Here is a 19,971-nt window from a genome sequence, read left to right as displayed (position 1 = left end):
TTGGCAAGTATGGCAAGTCATTTTTGACCTGCTATATTTAATTTAAATATATACATTAATATTAAATCGCGACATGCAGTTTTTTAAAATTCATTTTTTAGCATTGTATCATTTTAATAGTAATAATAATAATATTTTGAGGTGATTAAAAATTGTGAATCCTCCTTTCGTTTACATTTCAACCTTTGTATAAAAATGCTAAATATATTTTAATTGTAATATATAATATTAAAATATTTTTTATTACATGAACAACAGGACTGTAAGTGAACTGCAAAGGATAAAATAAAAGAAATGGTGACTAGTAAAGATTCCCAAAAATATATGTTTTCCTTTATACATTGATATACATTTCAACCTATGCAAAAATAAATTTTATGACCCGTGTAATTTTATTATTTTGATAATATTAATATGAATAAAATAGCAATTGTTGGGGAATTACAGTTAAACCCATGGACCAGGTATGATGAACAAAGACCAGGAGTCACATGCAATTAAAGAAAAATGTACTGAAGAAATAGACCTGCTTTAGAATACAAAAATCACCACAATTATTCCCTGACAGAGGTTGTTAATTGTGTCAGTGCTTAAGTCAGCAAAATTCAGATTGGTTCTAAAACCTAGATAAACTCAGACAATTTCCACATATGGACGCAAGCTTGAAGCATATCTTCTGATGACTATTTTAGTGACAAGTGATCAGAGGTCAGACGTATATCTGATACACTGGACATCGGCAGCGTAACATATCCCCTAAAACAGGGGAAGGGGGAAGTGGTGTGTGGCCAAGTATGGTGACCCATACTCAGAATTTGTGCTCTGCATTTAACCCATCCATGTGTACACACAGTAGTGAACATACACCTGGAGCAGTGGGCAGCCAATGCTGCAGCGCCCAGGGAGCAGTTGGGGGTTCGGTGCCTTGCTCAAGGGTCTCATCTCAGTCGTGGTATTGAGGGTGGAGAGAGTGTTGGCCCCACCTACAATCCCTGCCGGACCGGAGACTCGAACCCACGACCTTCGGGTTACAAGTCCAACTCTCTATCAATTAGGCCACGACTGTCCAATAAAATATACACTTTCTTTTACATATTAATCTAAATTTCAGCATGTATGTTAAAGAGAAACTAAATTAAGAAATTTAGTTTACACGTTGGACAAGTTTACAATTTTTATAACTTGCAGAATTTATTGTCTCCTCAGTGCATGCAACAAATCACTCACACTCACAAATTTTCATGTTATTAATTGATAATAACTCTTAATAATAACCATGTTGGTCAAATGCTATTTATATGTAGCACACATGAAATTCTTAAAAATGTATCCAAGTTGTGGGTAACATTGGACCTTCAGCAGGCCCATATTTAGCAATAATATTTCAAAGAATTTGTCATTTTATATACATGCAGCTATCTCATCGTGGTCCTAAGCAGTTGATTGGGATTGTTCAGACAGCAGGTTTGGCATGGTGATGTCCGGCAGCAGATGACAGCTGGTAATGATGTCGATCTTCTCAGACACTGACTTCAGGTCCTCTAGTATGAGTCTAATGCTGTGGGACGCGTTGATGATGCCTGTCTGAGAGTTGTTGAGGTGAACGGTGGCCTGTCTTATGTCCCGTGCTGCGTTCTGATACACCTGTTTCAGGCTTTGATTGACATCCGTGCACAACCGTGCATTGCTCTCCTGCAGTTTCTGCTGGAGTAACGTGTTAAACCTACCTGAATCAGGTCTGGACACAGGCGAGGATCTATCCTCCTGTCCGGATGCAGTCGCAGGTGTGTTTCTGATCACGATGAGAGGAGGCAGGTCTTTGCGGAGCATCTGTTGATGGCTTTCTGAGGCTAGTCTGCGAGCTCTCTCCTCCTCGTCCTCGCTGTCGGTCTCAGACGCCTCTCCTGCCACCTTCATCCCTGATGATGATGATGATGATGAAGCATGGACAGGAGGAGCAGAGGTGATGTACACTTCATCATCTGAGTCCGTCTCAGATGCTTCTCCCTGCACCACGATCTGGAGTTTGTTGCTTGCCATGATTGCACACCTGGAAGATACATTTAAATCAGTTCATTACTTAAGAAGTTTTGATAATTTAATGTACACCATTACAATAACTTATAAAATGTAATCACATTTACACAAGTATCTAGAAAGGTACTTCAAGGAATATCATAGCACTACCTTGGTATATATCCATAAAGGCTTAAGTCACGACGTATTTACGTTTTGTTGTAGCATTATCATACTGTTGACACTTTTTAGTTAAGTTATGATAACATTGTCTATTTTGATACTAATTTTGCACAGTAGCTACATTAATAAAGCAATAAAAGTTTTTCTATTTTTCTAACCTGCTGGTGTTTTTTAATCCACAAAGCAAGCAAGTATCATAGGATTTGTCACGAGATACCAGTTTGAAATAGGAAGTGCCAGAATTAGGTTGGAATTCAAAATAAAAGGCCGACCAAAGAATTCAAAATAAAAGTTCAAAAGTGAAAAAATACAATAAAATAAAAATAAATAATAATACAAACGCAACCTACTCTACTCCAAAACCAGAAGAAAATAACAAGAAATATTGCCACAGTTATACTATTAAAGAGTGAAGACACGACTTAGGTAAAGTTTGTCAAAGCCATGAATCTTAAACACTAATAAATTAATAACATGAACAATGCATAGTATTTTTTTTATTGCAGAAAAGGGTAACATTCAAATAATAACAATACAAAATATAAACAAATAAGACTAAAAGAGAAAAAAATAATAAATAAATAAAAAGGCGTAGCTCACATTCAATTTTAAAGAATAAGGATATTACAAAGTACCAGGGGGGTTGAAGAGTGTATCATATTATTTTAAACATTTCACAGACTTTTTGTTTTTTTTAACAGTCTTATTGAAGAAATATAAAAGTCAAAGTCAGAATAAAATAAATTTAACATAGGAAATGAATTAAGAATTTTTTATGTATGTGACATTTTGCTAAAAAAATAAAAAATGTAACAATAAATTCTAGATCCTTATTGCTTTTGTTTTCATAATACACATAATAGCATCCTTAAAAGTAAAGCAATAATTAATATTCATTAAATTAAATATAAAATCTGCCAAATCAATCCAAAACTTGTTTACGACTTTACAGTCGGTCATTATCTCTTTCTCATTATTAAAAAAAAGCATATATCATCAATATCAGAGAATCTTGATATTACAGATTTAGAAGGGTAAATGGTATGTATAATTTTGTATTTATTTTATTTTATTATTAATACAATATTTAAAAGGAATTAACCAAGTTCTTCTCTAGTCAATATTCTAAATTATAGAGTTCCAAAAAAAAATAAAAAAATAAATCCCTCTAGGAGATATTTCATTTTGTTTTTGGAAAATATTACAAATATGTTTGTTATTGTACTTTTTCTCAGTTAGCTCAACACCTTCTAAAATTAATTTTGGGTTTGTCACAAATAAAGAATTATAATAAATATGACTTTTAACAAGTTGATGAGAACAATGCATTTGTTAGTCCTCTGTCGTGTGTGTCATGTGTTCCCGCCCCCTGTGTCCATATTTGGTTTGTTACCTGTCCTTGTTATATGTAATCATTAGTTAATTCTTGTCCAGCTGTGTTTGTCTCGTTATTTATGATTTACCTGTGTATTTATAGTCCTGTCTGTTGAGTTAGACGTCGTCTGGTCTACTCGTTACTCCCCGGTGTTCCTGTTTGTGTCCTGCCTTGATGTTATCAGTAAAGACTATTATTTGAAGTTCTGTCCTCGTCTGCGTGTTCCTGTGTCCTCCTCGTGTGTGTGTGCACCGTGACCGCATTAGAATAATAAATAAGGTCTGATTATGTAGTGAATAACAATATTACTCAGAATGAAGGTGTAATCAGAATAATCTAAGCAGAACTTTGATCACTGGTTGCTCATTTACAGCACATACAGACACACAGAGACTCTCACCCTGAGACTGAGTGGTGATTATCTCAAGACAGGAGCAATACTTCCATGAAAACAGATCTCACGCACCTGCAAAGGTAAACCGTGCATGCCAAAATAGTGCTCTTTTGAAAATAACATAAAGATTATATTATTATAGTGTTCAGTCTGATAGATTTACCGTATTTACATCCAACTTAAGGAAACACTGAATCTAAAAAGATGGAGACTCTGAAGCATTGGATGAGGGACTGGAAGTATCCCACTTCTCTGTTATGCATCTATGGGTTCTTCAGCACAGTAAAGCCTTTAGAGCCATTTCTCATCCCATTCCTAACTGGACCAGACAAGAACCTAACCATTGAGCAGGTAAGGTGACCTTTCAAGACGTTTAATTATTAACATTTTTTTGGATATCAGAATTTCAGAAACTCGTCATGACTCATAGAAATAAATGTGAGCAGACCTTAAACGGATAGTGCACCCAATTATAAATTACAATTTACTCATGCTTATGATGTTCCAAACCTGTAGAAGTTTAATACAAATATTTTTTTTTTTTTTAAAGATGTCTCTGTGTTTTTTTTGCCGTACAATAAAAGTCAGTGGGGTTCATTGGTGGTTTGAACTCACTGACTTTAATTGTATTGACAATAACTAAAATTAAAATATGTTTTGTGTTCTACAGAAGAAAGATTTAGAATGAGGGTAAATGATGACAGAATAGTCATTTTTTAGTGCTCTATCCCTTTAAGTCTCTGCAAATTCATTATAGAGAAAGCATAACCTTTTACGGCTGTCAGTTATTGTGATATTGTGAGTTAGATTTGTGCAATAAAAATATGATACTGTTATAAAATATGCAGTGGATAGATAGTATTTAAACATCTATATTTGGCAATTTGACATGACAATTTAAATAGTAACAGCTACATGACATGCTACAATTAATCTAAAATTATTATAATTCATTTTTTTAATATATAGTATTATTAGTTATTTTATATTATTATTTCAATATTATTGTTTATATGATATGTATATATTTTTCTTGTTCTTTAGTAATTGAACTAATTAATTACAGGCTACATGCAGTTTTTTGAACAATGTAATTAGGTACTCTGATTTTGGTATAGTTATTACTGAGTTATATTTGTGTAATTAAAAGGAAGTATTTATACTGCAGTGAAATATGCAGTGGACAGAAAAAATATATTTAAAAAAAATCTGTATTTGGCAAGTTACCATGACATGTCAAATAGTTACAGCAGTATATTTAATCTACAATTATAAAAATAATTTTTAATTATATTTAGTATATTATTATTTAGATATTAATATGGTTATATTTCATTTTCCGGTGTCCTTGTTATAGTCTATTTATACATTTAAGTACTGAGTAATATTAATTAACTACATGTATTCGTTACTATATGGTTAGGGTTAGGATTAGGGTTTGGTTTAGGGTTACTTGCATGTAATTATGCATAATTTAGTGTTAGTATAATAGTAAGCACATGTAACGTGTAACAAGGGTTAGGCTACATGCAGTTTTTTGCATTAATCAATTGTTGTGATATAGTGACCGATTTAGATTTGTGCAATAAATCTATTTTGTTGTTGGTGATAAATCACTGTTTTGTTTTTCCCCCAAGGTAACCAATCAGATATTCCCGGTGTGGACATACTCATACCTGGCAGTGCTGGCTCCTGTCTTCCTCCTTACTGATTGGGTACGTTACAAACCTGTGGTGGTCTTCCAGTGTTTAGTCCTGTTCTCCACCACGGCGATGTTGCTGTGGTGTAATGGTGTCCCAGAGATGCAGGCCATGCAGTTTACATATGGAGTGGTGACGTCGTGTGACATTGCTTACTTCACGTACCTCTACAGCGTGGTGGAGTTGAAGCATTACCTGAAAGCCACCTCGTACTGCCGGACTGCCCAGCTGCTGGGCTACACCGTTGGTTCAGTGTTGGGCCAAATCCTAGTCTCTTTTGAGCTGATGTCCTATAACAACATTCTAGTGTTTACACTGGTTCTCACTGGTATTGCTTTGATCGGCTCCATTCTTCTCCCAATGCCCAAGACAAGTATGTTCTTCCACCAAATGAGGAGTGCTAGAGGAGAGACTGACGGTGAAGGGCATATTGGGACAGAGGAGGATCTTCAGAGCAGTGGCCAAAAAGATGGCTTAGAGTTGGATGGAGCCAAACAGCAGCAGCAAATACCAGACGTTTCTGCTGAATGTGATAATACAAGTGCAAAAACTTCCAAGACAGGTAATGAGTCGAATCTGTCATATTAGTAAAATCACTTGAGTGCTTCAGGAATGAGTCCTAAACCAACTAAAATAAGTGGCATTTTTGCACTTCTGGCTCCATCGTCAATGGCTTTTTTGACTGGGTTTTTGGTTAAATGCCTTAAATAAGGTCTGTGGTTAACACAAGATATTTTTAGGTTTTATTTATGCCATAAAATACCTAAGCTATGCCCTATTTGTGATTTTTAAAAAGGTGGTTTCTAACAAGTTGCTAAATCAGACTACAGAGGTTGTCAGAGGACAAAAAAGAAAAACGCATCTCATTCTGCTTTTACAATCTATCCAAGAATTTAAAACATAAAACCCATAGGAAATCCCAAAGTGAACCCATAGCTAAAATGCTCTTTTAAGCTGCAATGAAATGGAATTAGTGACAGATCTTTTCTGGTTGTTGACTGGATGGAAGCAGATCTGAATATGAGCTTGTAGTTGATTATTAGAAAAGTGCAGGGTTTAAGATGTCTAAATGATTGAAGAAGTCACTAATTTTACTGGAATATGGAGACGTTTTGACTAAAAATGGCAAGATCAAGTTGAAAAAAGTGTAAATAGCTCTGTAAATAAAAGATTGAACTCTCCTATGGGAAGCTGATTCCATAAGTGTCATAACTAACAAAATTATCATAAATGATTAAAATATTAACCAGCTGAATCCAGAAAATTTAAATGGAATGCGTCTCTGTTTGGCCTCATGATATCCCAGGTGGCTGCTGGGATGTTCTGCTCCGGTTGTGGAGGGATTTCTTGCAGTGTTTCTCCTCACGTACGCTGCTTGTCTGGTCAGTATGGTGGGCACTGGCTACCTGCGGCTACAACCAGACGGTGAACTACGTCCAGTCACTGTGGGAGTACGTGGAGCCGTCGAGTAACTTCACGGTCTACAATGGAGGAGTGGAGGCCCTCTCAAACCTGTTTGGTGAGTAGACGGGAGTAGACTTATTTATTGTGAGCCTAAATTGAGACTAAAAACTATGCCTGATATAAACTTTAGTCAGGGCCGTAGCACCATATTATATTATTGACAGGAATGGAAATGAGGCTTTGAGGGATAGAAGTACAGTGCATTTAATGAATTGTACTTTTGTTGAATAATATACCGATTTTTCAGCTGTAACTTTCCAGAAAGAAAGCTTTCAAGACAAAACTCCATAAAATAGCTTTGACAATTGTGATTTGTGAAAATCAAGATATTTGTAAAAGATATTTACAGTGTTTACCATGGTAAGACTGAACAAGTCTATAAGTCTACCCGTCACAGTGTTAAATTCAGAATGGCATCTAACCTCGCAATAAACTCCATTGTTGCATATGAAGTTGAACACTTCTCGACTATACAGAATGCGAAAAACTGCCTACGGCAAAAGAGTAGCTAGTACGTCTGAATGCACAGGATTTGATAAAAAGTAGGTTCAAAGTACTCGAATGACCTACGACTTCCGGTGAGATTCTGAAATGCACATTTGATGGACACTTTACTTTCCCATGAGGCCTCAATAGAGGATGTGTGATTGGCGACTGGCAGAAAAGTGACACAAATGTCACTGAAGGTCATGTAATTATATCAGCACGCCAGATGTAGTACATCAGAATTTCATTCCTACTCTCCATATTCATACTATATAAAACATAATTAACGGGTTCAAACTGATAGACCAAGAATGACAACTATAAAGATATATGTATTAACGTCCACACACTAAGTAGCAATTAACATTCTGTTTATTATAAGCACATGCTGCAGTTTTGTCATCTGCTGCTATAAAGCGAGATCACCCAAAAATGAAAATTCTGTAATTAATTACTGAAATTAGTTCATCTTCGGAACACAAATTAAGATATCTTTGATGTGTCGTGGTACTGTTGTGAATGCGCATCAAAGACTGACATGGAAGAGAAGAAACCGTTGAATAAAGTTATTTTTGTTTTCTTTACGCACAAAAAGTATTCTCATAGCTTCATAACATTACAGTTGAACCACTGATGTCACATGGATTATTTTAACAATGTCCTTATGACCTTTCTGGGCCTTGAATTTGTCAGTTGCATGGCTGTCAATGCAGGGTCAAAAATCTCTCAGATTTCATAAAAATTTTGGTTCTGAAGATTAACAAAGGACTTAAGGGTTTAGAACGACATGAGGGTGAGCAACTAATGAATTGTAATTTTGGGGTGAACTATCCCATTAATGCTCGAGCTCGTTAAAGCAGGATGGATTCTGATTGGCTGTTAATGTTTGTATTCTTCATTAGCTGGGTAAAAAAATGCTGTGCCGTTATCATTGTATTGTGGACTGTTCTTTTAAAGTCATATCTTTATCGTCCTTGGTGTGAACGGGCCTTTAGACTGTATTTTAATGTGTTTCTTACTGTAAAATATTGCACCACAGGGGCCGCAGCGGCGTACGGTATTGGTTTTTCATCTGCAGACTGGTCTCGCTGGGGAGAGGTGACTCTGAGCGCACTCTCGGCCCTGGAGGGCGGCGCTCTCTTCGCAATGGTCTTCAGTGCCAACATCTGGGTCTGCTACTGCGGCTACATCATCTTTAAGAGCCTGTACATGCTGCTCATCACCATTGCCATGTAAGTTCTGTTTAAAATATGTGACTTAACAGAAACAGATTGTTTATTTATTAATAATTAAGTTAAATGTTATCATGGACTGAATTGTCCTGAATGCAACCTATACCCGCTCCAAACTAACAACGTAATTGCATGATAAACTTTCAGAAAGGTGTACATTCTTATCTGACCCCTCGTTGTTTCACCTTAAGTTCAAGTTCAAGTTGAGCTTTATTGTCATTCCGCTACATGTGGGGACATACAGTGGAACGAAATGTCGTGCCTCGCAGGACCACGGTGCTACATAAATACAGACATACAACAATGAAGTAAAAAAACACTATAAACCTATACACAACTAACCTACTGACAGATTTTAATTATAAGTATACTCTATATAAATATTTACCCTATACAAACTAAAAAAATAAAAGATAAAAAATACAAACTATACGAATGCTTCACATAAATATTTACCCTATACAAACTAAAAAATACAAACTAATACGAATGCTTCACATAAATACTGTACATGTGCAAAGAGAGACATTTTGAGTCAAGCAGCTGGTTGGGGAACAGAGCAGGATGATTTGTAGTGCATGAGCATGTAAACATACATATATTGTATATCAGTCTTTTGTGGGATTGTGTACACGCAGCAGTGTGTGTAAAGTGTCTACTGCACATAAAGGACAGTGTGTTACTACAGGTGGTTTGTACAGGCCCACTCACCTGTGTGTAGCACACTTCGAATTGCACAAAAAAGTTTGTTTGTTAATTGGTGCAATGGTGAAGATGGACCTGTAATGCTGACAGACAAATTCTGGGTCCATTTGTTTTAAGTGAGCTGACAATGCAAAGCATGGCAAAGTCTGTGTTTATATACAGTAGATGCAATAAATAAATAATGTACACATTGCAAAGGTTAAGAGGGTAGACAAATTTATATATTTTAACAGCTACTGGTGCATCTCAGAAAATTTGAATATGGCGAAAAAGTTCATTTTTTTCTTTTTTTTTTCTCACATTTCAAAAAGTGAAACTTTCATATATTTTAAGATTCATTACATGTAAAGTAAAACACTTCAAGAGTTTTTTTGTTTTAATTTTGATGATTAGAGCTAACAGCTGATGAAAGTCAAAAATCAATATCTCAAAATATTAGAATATTTACATTTGAGTTTCATTAAACGACCATCCCTACAGTATAAATTCTGGGTATCTCTTGTTCTTGGAAACCACAATAATGGAGAAGACTGCTGACTTGGCAATGGTCCAGAAGACGATCATTGACGCCCTCCACAAAGAGGGTAAGTCACAGAGGGTCATTACTGAAAGCTGTGGCTGTTCACAGAGTGCTGTATCAAAGCATATTAAATGCAAAATTGACTGGAAGGAAGAAATTGGGTAGGAAAAGGTGCACAAGCAACAGGGATGACCGCAAGCTTGAGAATACTGTCAAGCAAAGCTGATTCAAACACTTGGGAGAGCTTCACAAGGAGTGGACTGAAGCTGGAGTCAGTGCATCAAGAGTCACCACGCTCAGACGTCTTCAGGAAAAGGGCTACCAAGCCACTTCTGAACCAGAGACAACGTCAGAAGCATCTTACCTGGGCTGTGGAGAAAAAGAACTGGACTGTTGCTCAGTGGTCCAAAGTCCTCTTTTCAGATAAAAGTCAATTTTGCATTTCATTTGGAAATCAAGGTCTGGAGTCTGGAGGAAGAGTGGAGAGGCACAGAATCCAGGCTGCTTGAAGTCCAGTGTGAAGTTTCTGAAGTCAGTGATGATTTGGTGTTGGTCCATTGTGTTTTATCAAGTCCAGAGTCAATGCATCCGTCTACCAGGAGATTTTAGAGCACTTTATGCTTCCATCTGCTGACAAGCTTTATGGCGATGCTGATTTCCTTTTCCAGCAGGACTTTAGCACCTGCCCTCAGTGCCAAAACCACTTCCAAGTGGTTTGCTGACCATGATATTACTGTGCTTGATTGGACAGCCAACATGCCTGACCTGAACCCCATATAGAATCTATGGGATGTTTTCAAGAGAAAGATGAGAAACAGTCGATCCAACAATCCAGACGAGCTGAAGGCTCAATAGTGCTTCAGCAGAGCCACAGGCTGATCGCTTCCATGCCATTCCTCACTGATGCTGGAGTTTGTGCTAAAGGAGCCCCGACCAAGTATTGAGTGCAGAAATCAACATACTTTAAAGAACTTAAACTTTTCTGTTTTGCAAATACTTTTTTTCGATTGATCTTAGGAAACATTCTAATATTTTGAGATACTTATTTTTGACTTTCATGAGCTTTAAGCTCTAATCATCAAAATAAAAACAAAAAAACTTTTGAAGTCTTTTACTTTACATGTAATGAAAATGTCACTTTTTGAAATAAGTTACAAGAAAAAATGAACTTTTTCACCATATTAAAATTTTCTGAGATGCACCTGTACATTGTAAAAATATTTCATATTTTCATTCGCTGCGCTACTCATCAGTCCCTGTGAATTTCCATGATTTTTCCAGTCGCTCATCATTACAGATTAAAGTTTTTAAAAAGTAATTTATCCCTCTGGTGCTATTCAGTCACTTTTGACCGAAAAATTGTCTTGAATCTTTAAAAATTCACAGCTTCATCAGAATAGTACAAAACTTGGTGACTTTTATGGCATTCAGAATGTGAATACAAAAAAACTGAGGGCTTGATTCGAACAAGCTAAGAGGTCGCAAAAAAAAAAAAAGTCACACTTGTGGTCTTCGGCCAAAAATGACTGACCATAGGAAATGAATGGGAAATTGACCAAAACACAAAAATTCAGCAAATTATACACACACACACACACACACCTATGAACTGGTGTGACTCAGAAAATATGTAAAAAATAAAAGCAATAATTCAACAACAATGCAGTAAAAAAGTGGACCGCAAGGAAGGGGTTACATTCTAAAACATCAAGAGTGCAAAACAGACACATCCACTCACACACACACACATACACACTCAAATGAATTGGTATGGCTATTACCATATAGCAATACAGAGTCAGAAAACTGAAATAAGAGGTTGAAGGTATTCTAATCAGACCCAGAAGGATTAATCTCGGATTAAACATTAGTTAATTTTTGTTACATACAAAATGCTTTATCTGTGTTCAGGTTTGACTGTAATAATAATAATTCAAAAACTGACGCTTTAAAACATTTCAAACCAAAAAAATCAATAATTCTAAACCTTTACAAAAAGTTTTTGAAAATGTCGAAATGTATATCCAAACCCACAACTTAACAAAAATAAGTATTTATGTCTAAAAACAATTAGAGAATTTATAGGCCTTTTATATAGAGCTATGTAGGAATCTATGGGCTAAACCATGGAATTGCAGATGTTTTAGTGCCAGATGGCCAATCTGGCTTAAAAAAATGCATTTTAAAGGCATTGTCTCTATTTTAACATGAAATACTGCCATAATTGAAAAGTAATAGAAAATATAATTTTTTTTTTTTCAATGGGAATTTTTTTTCATAATTATTGCATAAATATTTAGTCCCATGAAATTCTCTCAAAATACAAAAGAAAAATAATATAACATTGATTTTAGGTGTCCGGTCACTTTTGATCATGAAGACCACATGTGACTCCCAAATAAGGAGCACTAGAGGTTAAAGAGATTTGCACTAAATTACTTCGGCCAATGACATCTTTTAGAACTGCGCACAACTAGAAAAATAAATGATAGATTTTTTTATTAATTACAATAACTTTTCCAGGCCCAGAAATCAAAATTTCCTGACATTTAATAAAACACTAATATCATCTCTCCATTTAGTCAATGAACGGATGAGCACATCCATGTCCTTGTTTCATAGGTTCCAGATAGCAGCTGGGTTGAACATGGAGCGTTACGCCCTTGTGTTCGGAGCCAACACCTTCTGTGCGCTGGTCCTCCAGACAATCATCACCTCAGTGGTGGTGGATAGCGGCGGGCTTGGGGTGGATATTGTCACGCAGGTGAGTTTACCTGACACCCTCCATATAGGTCAGAATAATTATAGTCATGATCAGCACGATAGATGCTAATTTTGCAATGGATCCAGAACATGTTTTTACATTGTTCTTGTGTTACTTGTCTTCCAGTTTACAGTCTACGCGACATATTTTTCTATTATTGCACTCATTTTCTTCTTGAGTGGTTTGTATACCACGATGTGCCGAAAACCTGAGATGGAAACACAGAGAGAGAATCCAGAAGAAACGTTTAAGGCAGAAGAGGATGCACAAATCATCATTGGAACAAAGTTCTGAGCACAAGGAACAGGAAGTACAGGAAGTTTAAGCCATCACACTTGATTTAGGTAAAATTCATTTGAATATATATTGTATATGTTTATTTTATATATATATATATATATACACACACACATTAACTTAGATTTCTGTAACATAACTGGTCTTGAGTCTGAGTCTCATGAGTTCAATGAGGAGTTGACATACAAAAAGAGTCTTGTAGTTTAAACTCCTCGTAACGGAAGAAACCCCGATGTTTTTGCCTCATTCTCAGGAATTCCAAAAGCACAAAAAGGCGACATTATGATGTCAAAAAGGGATTCCACATTCTTGCTTAATGTTATTCACAGCATGGCGGACGTCAACGCCGTATTTGCAGCATGTGTGTGTGTGTTTAAGATACAAATACTGATATGCACAAAGACCTAAAATTCAGCAATTTCTATGAAACAATTATATACAGAATTGCAGCATTAACATGAACAGGAGGTTTGCAATAATTTAGTAATCCACCACATCATGCAGATGATTTCCAGGTCAGGCCAGTTCACAGGAATGACAAAAGGAGCACGGTAAAAAAAAGGCTCCTTTTCTCCAAACAACACTGCAACATGTTTTGTTTTCTGTCACTATGGATGTGCCATAGAAAGGATCATGTATATATTCCTTTGCTGTTTTTTCAGTCTTCTGCTCTTAAAATTCAATAAAAAAATTCTTTAAGAAATTGATGTTTTTTTTAAAGCTACTTGAGAAACAAAACAGTGCAAGAGCTGCGAACGAGTCGCAGGCCGCCCACCGGAGGAGCGGAGGACAAAGGCGTGCTATAAGAAGGGGTTTGTGGATGAGCCTCCTGCAGGAAACTGTGCTGCTGGTGCCCCTGCCTGCAAAAGAAAAGAAAAAAGATACATGTGATGACTAGAAGAAACCGAAACCCTACAGATTTAGCATAATAAATAAAATTAAAATATTTTATAAATAGACTTAAAATAAAACATTTTTAATGTAAATGTAGGCTTTATAAAAATAGAATACATATATATATATATATTCTATTAGTGCGCCTTTGTCCTCAATTAACATATAGAGGAAAATGTAAGCTTAACATATATAATTTAATATACTAATTATTATTACTTTTAATTCTGTAAATTAATAGATTTAACTTAAAAATAAATACAAATAAAGAGACGAGGTAACATTGGGAATAAAATGAAGACTTTACAAAATATGTAATTATATAAATGATTGATTTCAACGTAAACGAATTTCAAATTATTTATTTATTCACTTTTTAACGCCATGCCAGCATCAAGGCTATTTTCATGGTGAGCTCTGAATAAATTACACAAGGTATACAATTAACAAAAAGTTATAAAAACAAGTTATTCTACACTAGACAAAAATTATAAAATACATTCACGTGATACATTTCTGAATAAAACATTAAATAAACATTACATTAAAAACAGTACAATCCAATAAAATATGCTTCACAGTCATTTTAGTTTGGCAAGAATTTCAAATAAACCTTTGGAACAAAATGTAGTCTTTCAATATGTATTTATAATTATAATATATAAATGAACCAAATAAAAAAAATATTGCAATCATTCAAAAATGTGTCATTTAACACACCAGGAAGGGATTGTTGGTTACTCCAGGCGCTGTCATGTTCTGTCCAAACGGAGTGACTTTACCCTGACCAAATGCACCAAAACCTCCTGAAAGAGAGACAAATATGTGAATACCAAAAAAGAAATGTGACCATGTAAAACAGAAGGACAGCTAAACATTCTAAGCTGCATTTGAATTAATTGTAGACCGTTAATATAATGGCATTAAAAATCACTGCAGCAAGTCTTTCTCAGCCCCTACCGTTGGGTTGTTGGGGATACACGTGCTGCTGGGTGAATGGCTGTCCAGGAAACGCTTGCTGGAAGTTTCCACTGAAGCTGGTGGGAAGGTTGTACGCAGCAGCGTTTCCAAACCCAGTCGGCATGCTCATGGACGGTGGACCGAAAGAGGCTGAGGGACACAAAGAGCTCTGCGTTAACATCGCAGTTTGACGTACATGCACGTGCTGTTCTTGGCCAATCTGTGAGCTGCTCTGACAATGTTTGCACTTCAACTTCCCTTGAAACAATCTTTAAACAACAGCTAAACTACTTGACTAATTAACTTAGTATTCTTTATCAGTGGATTTGAAATGCAACCTTTTCAGGAATCCAACACTGCACTGAGAATAGTAAAGTTATTTAAGAGTCAAAGCAATTAGTTTTTAAATTTGGAAGACAAACCTCAAGTAACATGTACAGACAAATCAATCACAGTAAGCCTATTTTTATCCTGAGTACAGAAATCTGTGGCAATGAGTCTGCAAAGCATGACAAACATGACAAAAGCTCCACAGCAAAAAAGGAGGAAAGACAATACAGAACAAAGAACCAACAGTTTCCAATACTAACGTTATTCAATCAACATCAGCAAGTCTATTAATATATATGTATACACACACACACACACACACACACACACACACACATAATGTGTGTGTGCGTGTGTGTTTTATATTATACAAACACACACACACACCTGTACATATAGTCAGGGCCAAAAATATTGGCACCCTTGCAATTCTGTCAGAAAATGCAACACTTCTCTCAGAAAATTGTTCCAATTGCAAATGTTTTGGTATTCACGCGCTTATTGTTTTTGTTTGCACTGCAAAAAAAAAAAAATAAAATAAAAAATGAAGAAAAGTCAACTTGATAAAATTTCACACACAACTCAAAAACGGACTGGACAAAATTATTGGCACCTTGTCACAATTGTAAGAAATAATTGCTTTTCAAGAACGTGATGCTCCTGTAATTTGTATTTAGACGCACCTGTGGCAAGTAACAGGTGTGGGCAATATAGTAAATCACACTTGCAACCAGTTAAAATGGAGAAAAGTTGACAACCTTTGTGTTGTCACACTGAGCATGGAGAAAAGAAAGAAGTGTAAAGAGTTGTCTGTGGATTTGAGAGAAAAAATTGTGGGAAAACATGGACAATATCAAGGCTACAATCCATCTCCAGAGATCTTAATGTTCCTGTGTCCACTGTGCGCAAAATCATCAAGAGGTTTACAGCCCATGGCACTGTAGCTAACTTCCCTGGACGTGGACGCCATCTGAATGAATAGGGATGCTATGGTAGGAGACCCAGGAGGACACCACTGCTGACAAAAAGGCATAAAAAAGCAAGACTGGAGTTAGCCAAAACTTATGTGACAAAACCACAATCCTTCTGGGAGAACGTACTGTGGACAGATGAGACAAAAGTAGAGCTTTTTGGTAAAGGACATCATGGCACTGTTAACAGAAAAAGAAATGAGGCCTTCAATGAAAAGAACACAGTCCTTACAGTCAAACATGGTGGAGGTTCAAAGATGTATTGGGGTTGCTTTGCTGCTTCTGGCACTGGATGCCTTGACTGTGTGAACGGTATCATGAAATCTGATGATTACCAAAGAATTTTGGGGCGCAACATAATGGCAAGTGTCAGAAAGCTGCGTCTCCACCAGAGGTCATGTGTCTTCCAGCAGGACAATGACCCGAAACACACTTCAAAAAGCACTCAGAATGGTTACAAACAAAGCGCTGGAGAGTTCTGAAATGGCCAGCAATGAGTCCAGATCTGAATTCCAAAGAACACCTGTGGAGAGATCTCAAAACAGCATTTGGGAGAAGGCATCCTTCAAATCTGAATGACCTGGAACAGTTTGCAACAGAAGAGTGGTCCAAAATTCCAGTAGAAAGGTTGATTTGTTATTTTTTCCCAAAGGGGGTGCTACGAAATATTAAGTTAAGGGTGCCAATAATTTTGACCAGTGCATTTTTTGGGTTCTTTGTGGAATTGTATCAGATTTGACTTTTTCTCAGTTTTTTTTGTGTTGTTCCAATGCAAAAAAATTAAAATAAAGTACCAAAACATTTGCAACTGCAACAATTTTCTGAGAGAAGGGTTGCATTTTCTGACAGAATTGCAAGGGTGCCGATATTTTTGGCCATGACTGTATATACCTGTTCAAATGTTTGGGGTCAGATTTGTTTTGGAAAAAAGAAATGTATCTAATGTGACAGAACTGTTTTCAGCATGAATAATAATAATAAGAACCAAATGACATATCAGAATGATTTCTGAAGGATCATGTGACACTGAAGACTGGAATAGTGATGCTGAAAATTCAGCTTTGCCATCACATGAATAAATTAAATTTTAAAATGTTAAAATAATAAAAACTGTAAATTTAAATTGTAATAATATTTTACAACAGCTCTGCTTTCATTGTAATTCTGATCAAACACTAGCATAATAGACTTCTTCCAAAACATTTGAAAGATAGCATTGCATAACAAAACATCAAAACAAGTGGCTGAGAAAAGCTCTTGCATTTCATTTATTTGCAGATGCAGCTTGGCTTGATGTTTTGTATCTCATGAAATAAACACATTTTTAAGTGGCTATTGAACATATGCATTTGGTCAATTTTCATTTTCAATGACAGCTGGAGACCACTGATGTGAACATGGGACATTGATACATTATCTGGGGTTTATCAACCTCAGATTAAAGACAACACAAGCACACCTTTCTTTAATGGGGTCAAAAGTTCAGGATGACCACAGAATAGCGGTCAGTGTAGTTTATACAAGCCAACTAGTCTACAGTCAAGGTCAAGCCCCAGAAAAGGAAGAGAGAATAGGGAGAAAATGAGAGAAAGAGAGAGACAGACATACCGAAGTGGACTGCAGGGTAAGCCTGACCCAGCAGGGGTCCTAACATGTCTGATCAGCATGTCAAGAACACAACCAGACAAAACCATCAGTTGCAGCTCACTCCATTTTAGCTTTTCTCTCACTTTTGGCCTATATATAAATTTCAGGGGCTTCTCATTCACATTTAACCAAAGATGCCTCCCCTTCCTGCCTTTTTTCTTTCTCTCTCTGGAACACGAACTTACACAACATTTATCCGCCGCAGGGATGTAGAGACTCACAAATCTCTGCAGCTCTTCTGCGGTGCCTTTGTATCTTGCGTGTTTAAAAGCGATCTTGAGCTGTTAGCTCCTAGCATGGATACCGGGGGTATCTGACCCACTTAAAACCCTTCACAAAGCCCTCTGGTGTGTTAAATAAATAATGAGACACAAAACAAGAGCTGCTTAAACTCTTTTAAAACCGAGGACAAAGCCTGCTGTGAATTCTGAGAAGATTCTCTGCGAAGATGAGAATGATCGACTTAGCTAAATCTAAGTTTTAGCAGGTAGACCTAAGATCCGCCCATACCTGCAGTGGCCACACCCACTCCTGGTACTGCTGCTCTTCCATTGGTCTGAAACGGGTTAGTGGGAACGGCCTGCGGAGCCCCGGGAGCGACGAATGGATTCGTCGAAGGCCCTGTTAAAAAACACATGAGAGATGTAAGAGATGCACTGAACGGATATCTCAAATAGATCTTAAAGATTCTTACCTCCAAAACCCTGAGGCATTCTGGGTAAACCCTGTTGTGCTTGAACTGGAGGAGCAGCCGTAGAGGATCCAAACATAGACCTGAATGCGAGAATGTAAAGAGAGCTTAACACACCAGAGAAAAAGACATTGAGAGGGAAAGGGCCACATCTCTTCATAGTCTCACCCCTGTGCGGTGGTGGCAGTGTTGTAGCCGCTCACGTTTGGAGCTGAGGGGCTAAACACATTGTGTAGTTCAGCTAGAGCAGCGTAGCGATCTCCGCCCAACAGAGCTGCCTGTGGAGGTGGAGGACCCACACCTGCTGACGGAGGGGCTGAACTCGTACCTGTGGAGAGAGACAAAATGTGCCATTTTTTGTGCACATGTACATCAGGTTTTATTGTATTAATAATTAAGATTTTGAAAAGATTTCTTGTGCTATGTAGCTTCACATAGCATTGGACTGAAAAACGAAAAGAAAAATTAGTTGATGTTCAAAAATTGTAGTTTCATTCCTAGATGTACCTTGCTCAGGTTTGGTGCCGAACACGTTGTAGAGGTCAGAAAGGGCTGCGTATCGGTCTGCAGAGGTGCTGACTGCTTCCACTTTATGCCCCTCTCCCACAGAGTTACTCTGGGTGGAGCTAAATGAGGCGAAATCAGCACTGCACGATTTGGGGAAGTCATCAAAGTTCGCAAAGTTGGCATTAGCTAGTCCTGATGAGCTACCTGTGGAAAGGAAAGAAAGGATGAGCAAATATGTGACAGAGGGAGAGAATTTTAAACAGCAATGCTAAATTTGCTACAATGCTACATTTCCTCTAAATTTTGTTGTTGTGGAGAACCTTGTGCCATTTACCACATTTTGTTTTAACAAATTTAGGATAATTTATAACTAAGCTAAAAACATGGAAACCCTATTTTTTTCATTATTTATTTATATAATAGCATTTTAATTGTCTAATGTGTGCGTGTACATTTACATTTAGTCATTTGGCAGACGCTTTTATCCAAAGCGACTTACAATTGGGGAATACAAAAAGCGATTAATCTTGAAGAGGCAATCAGACAGAGGAAGTGCTCGTAACACCAAGTCTCAGTCATTTTTCAAATAAGTACAAGCTAGTAGGTGGAGAGAAAGATAGAGGGAAAGATTAAGGTTTTTTTTTTTTTTTTTTTTGAGTTTAGGATGAAGTCAAGTACTGCCGAAAGAGATGAGTTTTCAGTTGTTGCTTGAAGGTTGCCAGGGATCCGGCGTTCCGGATAGGGGTTATTCCACCAGCCAGGAATGGTGAACGAAAATGTTCTGGAGAGTGATTTTGAGCCTCTCTGTGATGGTACCACAAGGCGTCGCTCACTA

The 19,971-nt window shown here is 36.8% G+C and overlaps 3 protein-coding genes across 8 annotated transcripts in view; 1 reads left to right on the top strand and 2 right to left on the bottom strand.

The window, feature by feature from the left end:
• Positions 1-1,162: 1,162 nt before the first annotated feature.
• On the bottom strand, positions 1,163-2,437 carry LOC306853949 (biogenesis of lysosome-related organelles complex 1 subunit 3-like). 2 transcript variants are annotated; one of them, XM_079391673.1, is made up of 2 exons: positions 2,188-2,437; positions 1,163-2,050 (listed from the first exon to the last, which is right to left on the bottom strand). In XM_079391673.1, the coding sequence occupies exon 2, from the start codon at positions 2,038-2,040 to the stop codon at positions 1,432-1,434; it is 609 nt and encodes a 202-aa protein (XP_079247799.1). In that variant the 5' UTR covers positions 2,041-2,050; positions 2,188-2,437; the 3' UTR covers positions 1,163-1,431. The 2 variants fall into 2 exon arrangements, with proteins under 2 accessions (XP_079247799.1, XP_079247798.1); XM_079391672.1 differs by having other exon boundaries at positions 1,176-2,050; positions 2,358-2,431.
• A 1,735-nt stretch (positions 2,438-4,172) lies between these two features.
• Positions 4,173-13,133, top strand: LOC306853792 (thiamine transporter 2-like; the record flags this gene model as incomplete). The annotated part of the gene is made up of 6 exons (XM_079391446.1): positions 4,173-4,319; positions 5,606-6,230; positions 6,975-7,187; positions 8,658-8,850; positions 12,698-12,839; positions 12,966-13,133. The coding sequence occupies 6 exons, from the start codon at positions 4,173-4,175 to the stop codon at positions 13,131-13,133; spliced, it is 1,488 nt and encodes a 495-aa protein (XP_079247572.1).
• A 95-nt stretch (positions 13,134-13,228) lies between these two features.
• The window catches only part of LOC306854383 (arf-GAP domain and FG repeat-containing protein 1-like), a 29,336-nt gene continuing 22,593 nt past the window's right edge, over positions 13,229-19,971 (bottom strand). For 3 of the 5 annotated variants that reach the window (XM_079392336.1, XM_079392337.1, XM_079392335.1), the window contains exons 7-13: positions 19,137-19,340; positions 18,798-18,957; positions 18,633-18,712; positions 18,449-18,559; positions 14,991-15,140; positions 14,751-14,836; positions 13,799-13,996 (exon numbers count right to left, since the gene is read on the bottom strand). In XM_079392336.1, the coding sequence (XP_079248462.1) occupies positions 13,937-13,996; positions 14,751-14,836; positions 14,991-15,140; positions 18,449-18,559; positions 18,633-18,712; positions 18,798-18,957; positions 19,137-19,340 (851 nt within the window). In that variant the 3' untranslated portion in view covers positions 13,799-13,936. Of the gene's footprint in view, positions 13,997-14,377; positions 14,837-14,990; positions 15,141-18,448; positions 18,560-18,632; positions 18,713-18,797; positions 18,958-19,136; positions 19,341-19,971 lie in introns of those variants that run through there. The other 2 variants (XM_079392333.1, XM_079392334.1) reach the window with 2 other exon arrangements.

This window comes from Barbus barbus, assembly GCF_936440315.1.
Source record: "Barbus barbus genome assembly, chromosome: 34".
NCBI classification, from domain to species: Eukaryota; Metazoa; Chordata; class Actinopteri; order Cypriniformes; family Cyprinidae; genus Barbus; species Barbus barbus.
The sequence above is the reverse complement of the archived record's forward strand: the minus strand, read 5'-3'. Positions and strand labels throughout refer to the sequence as shown.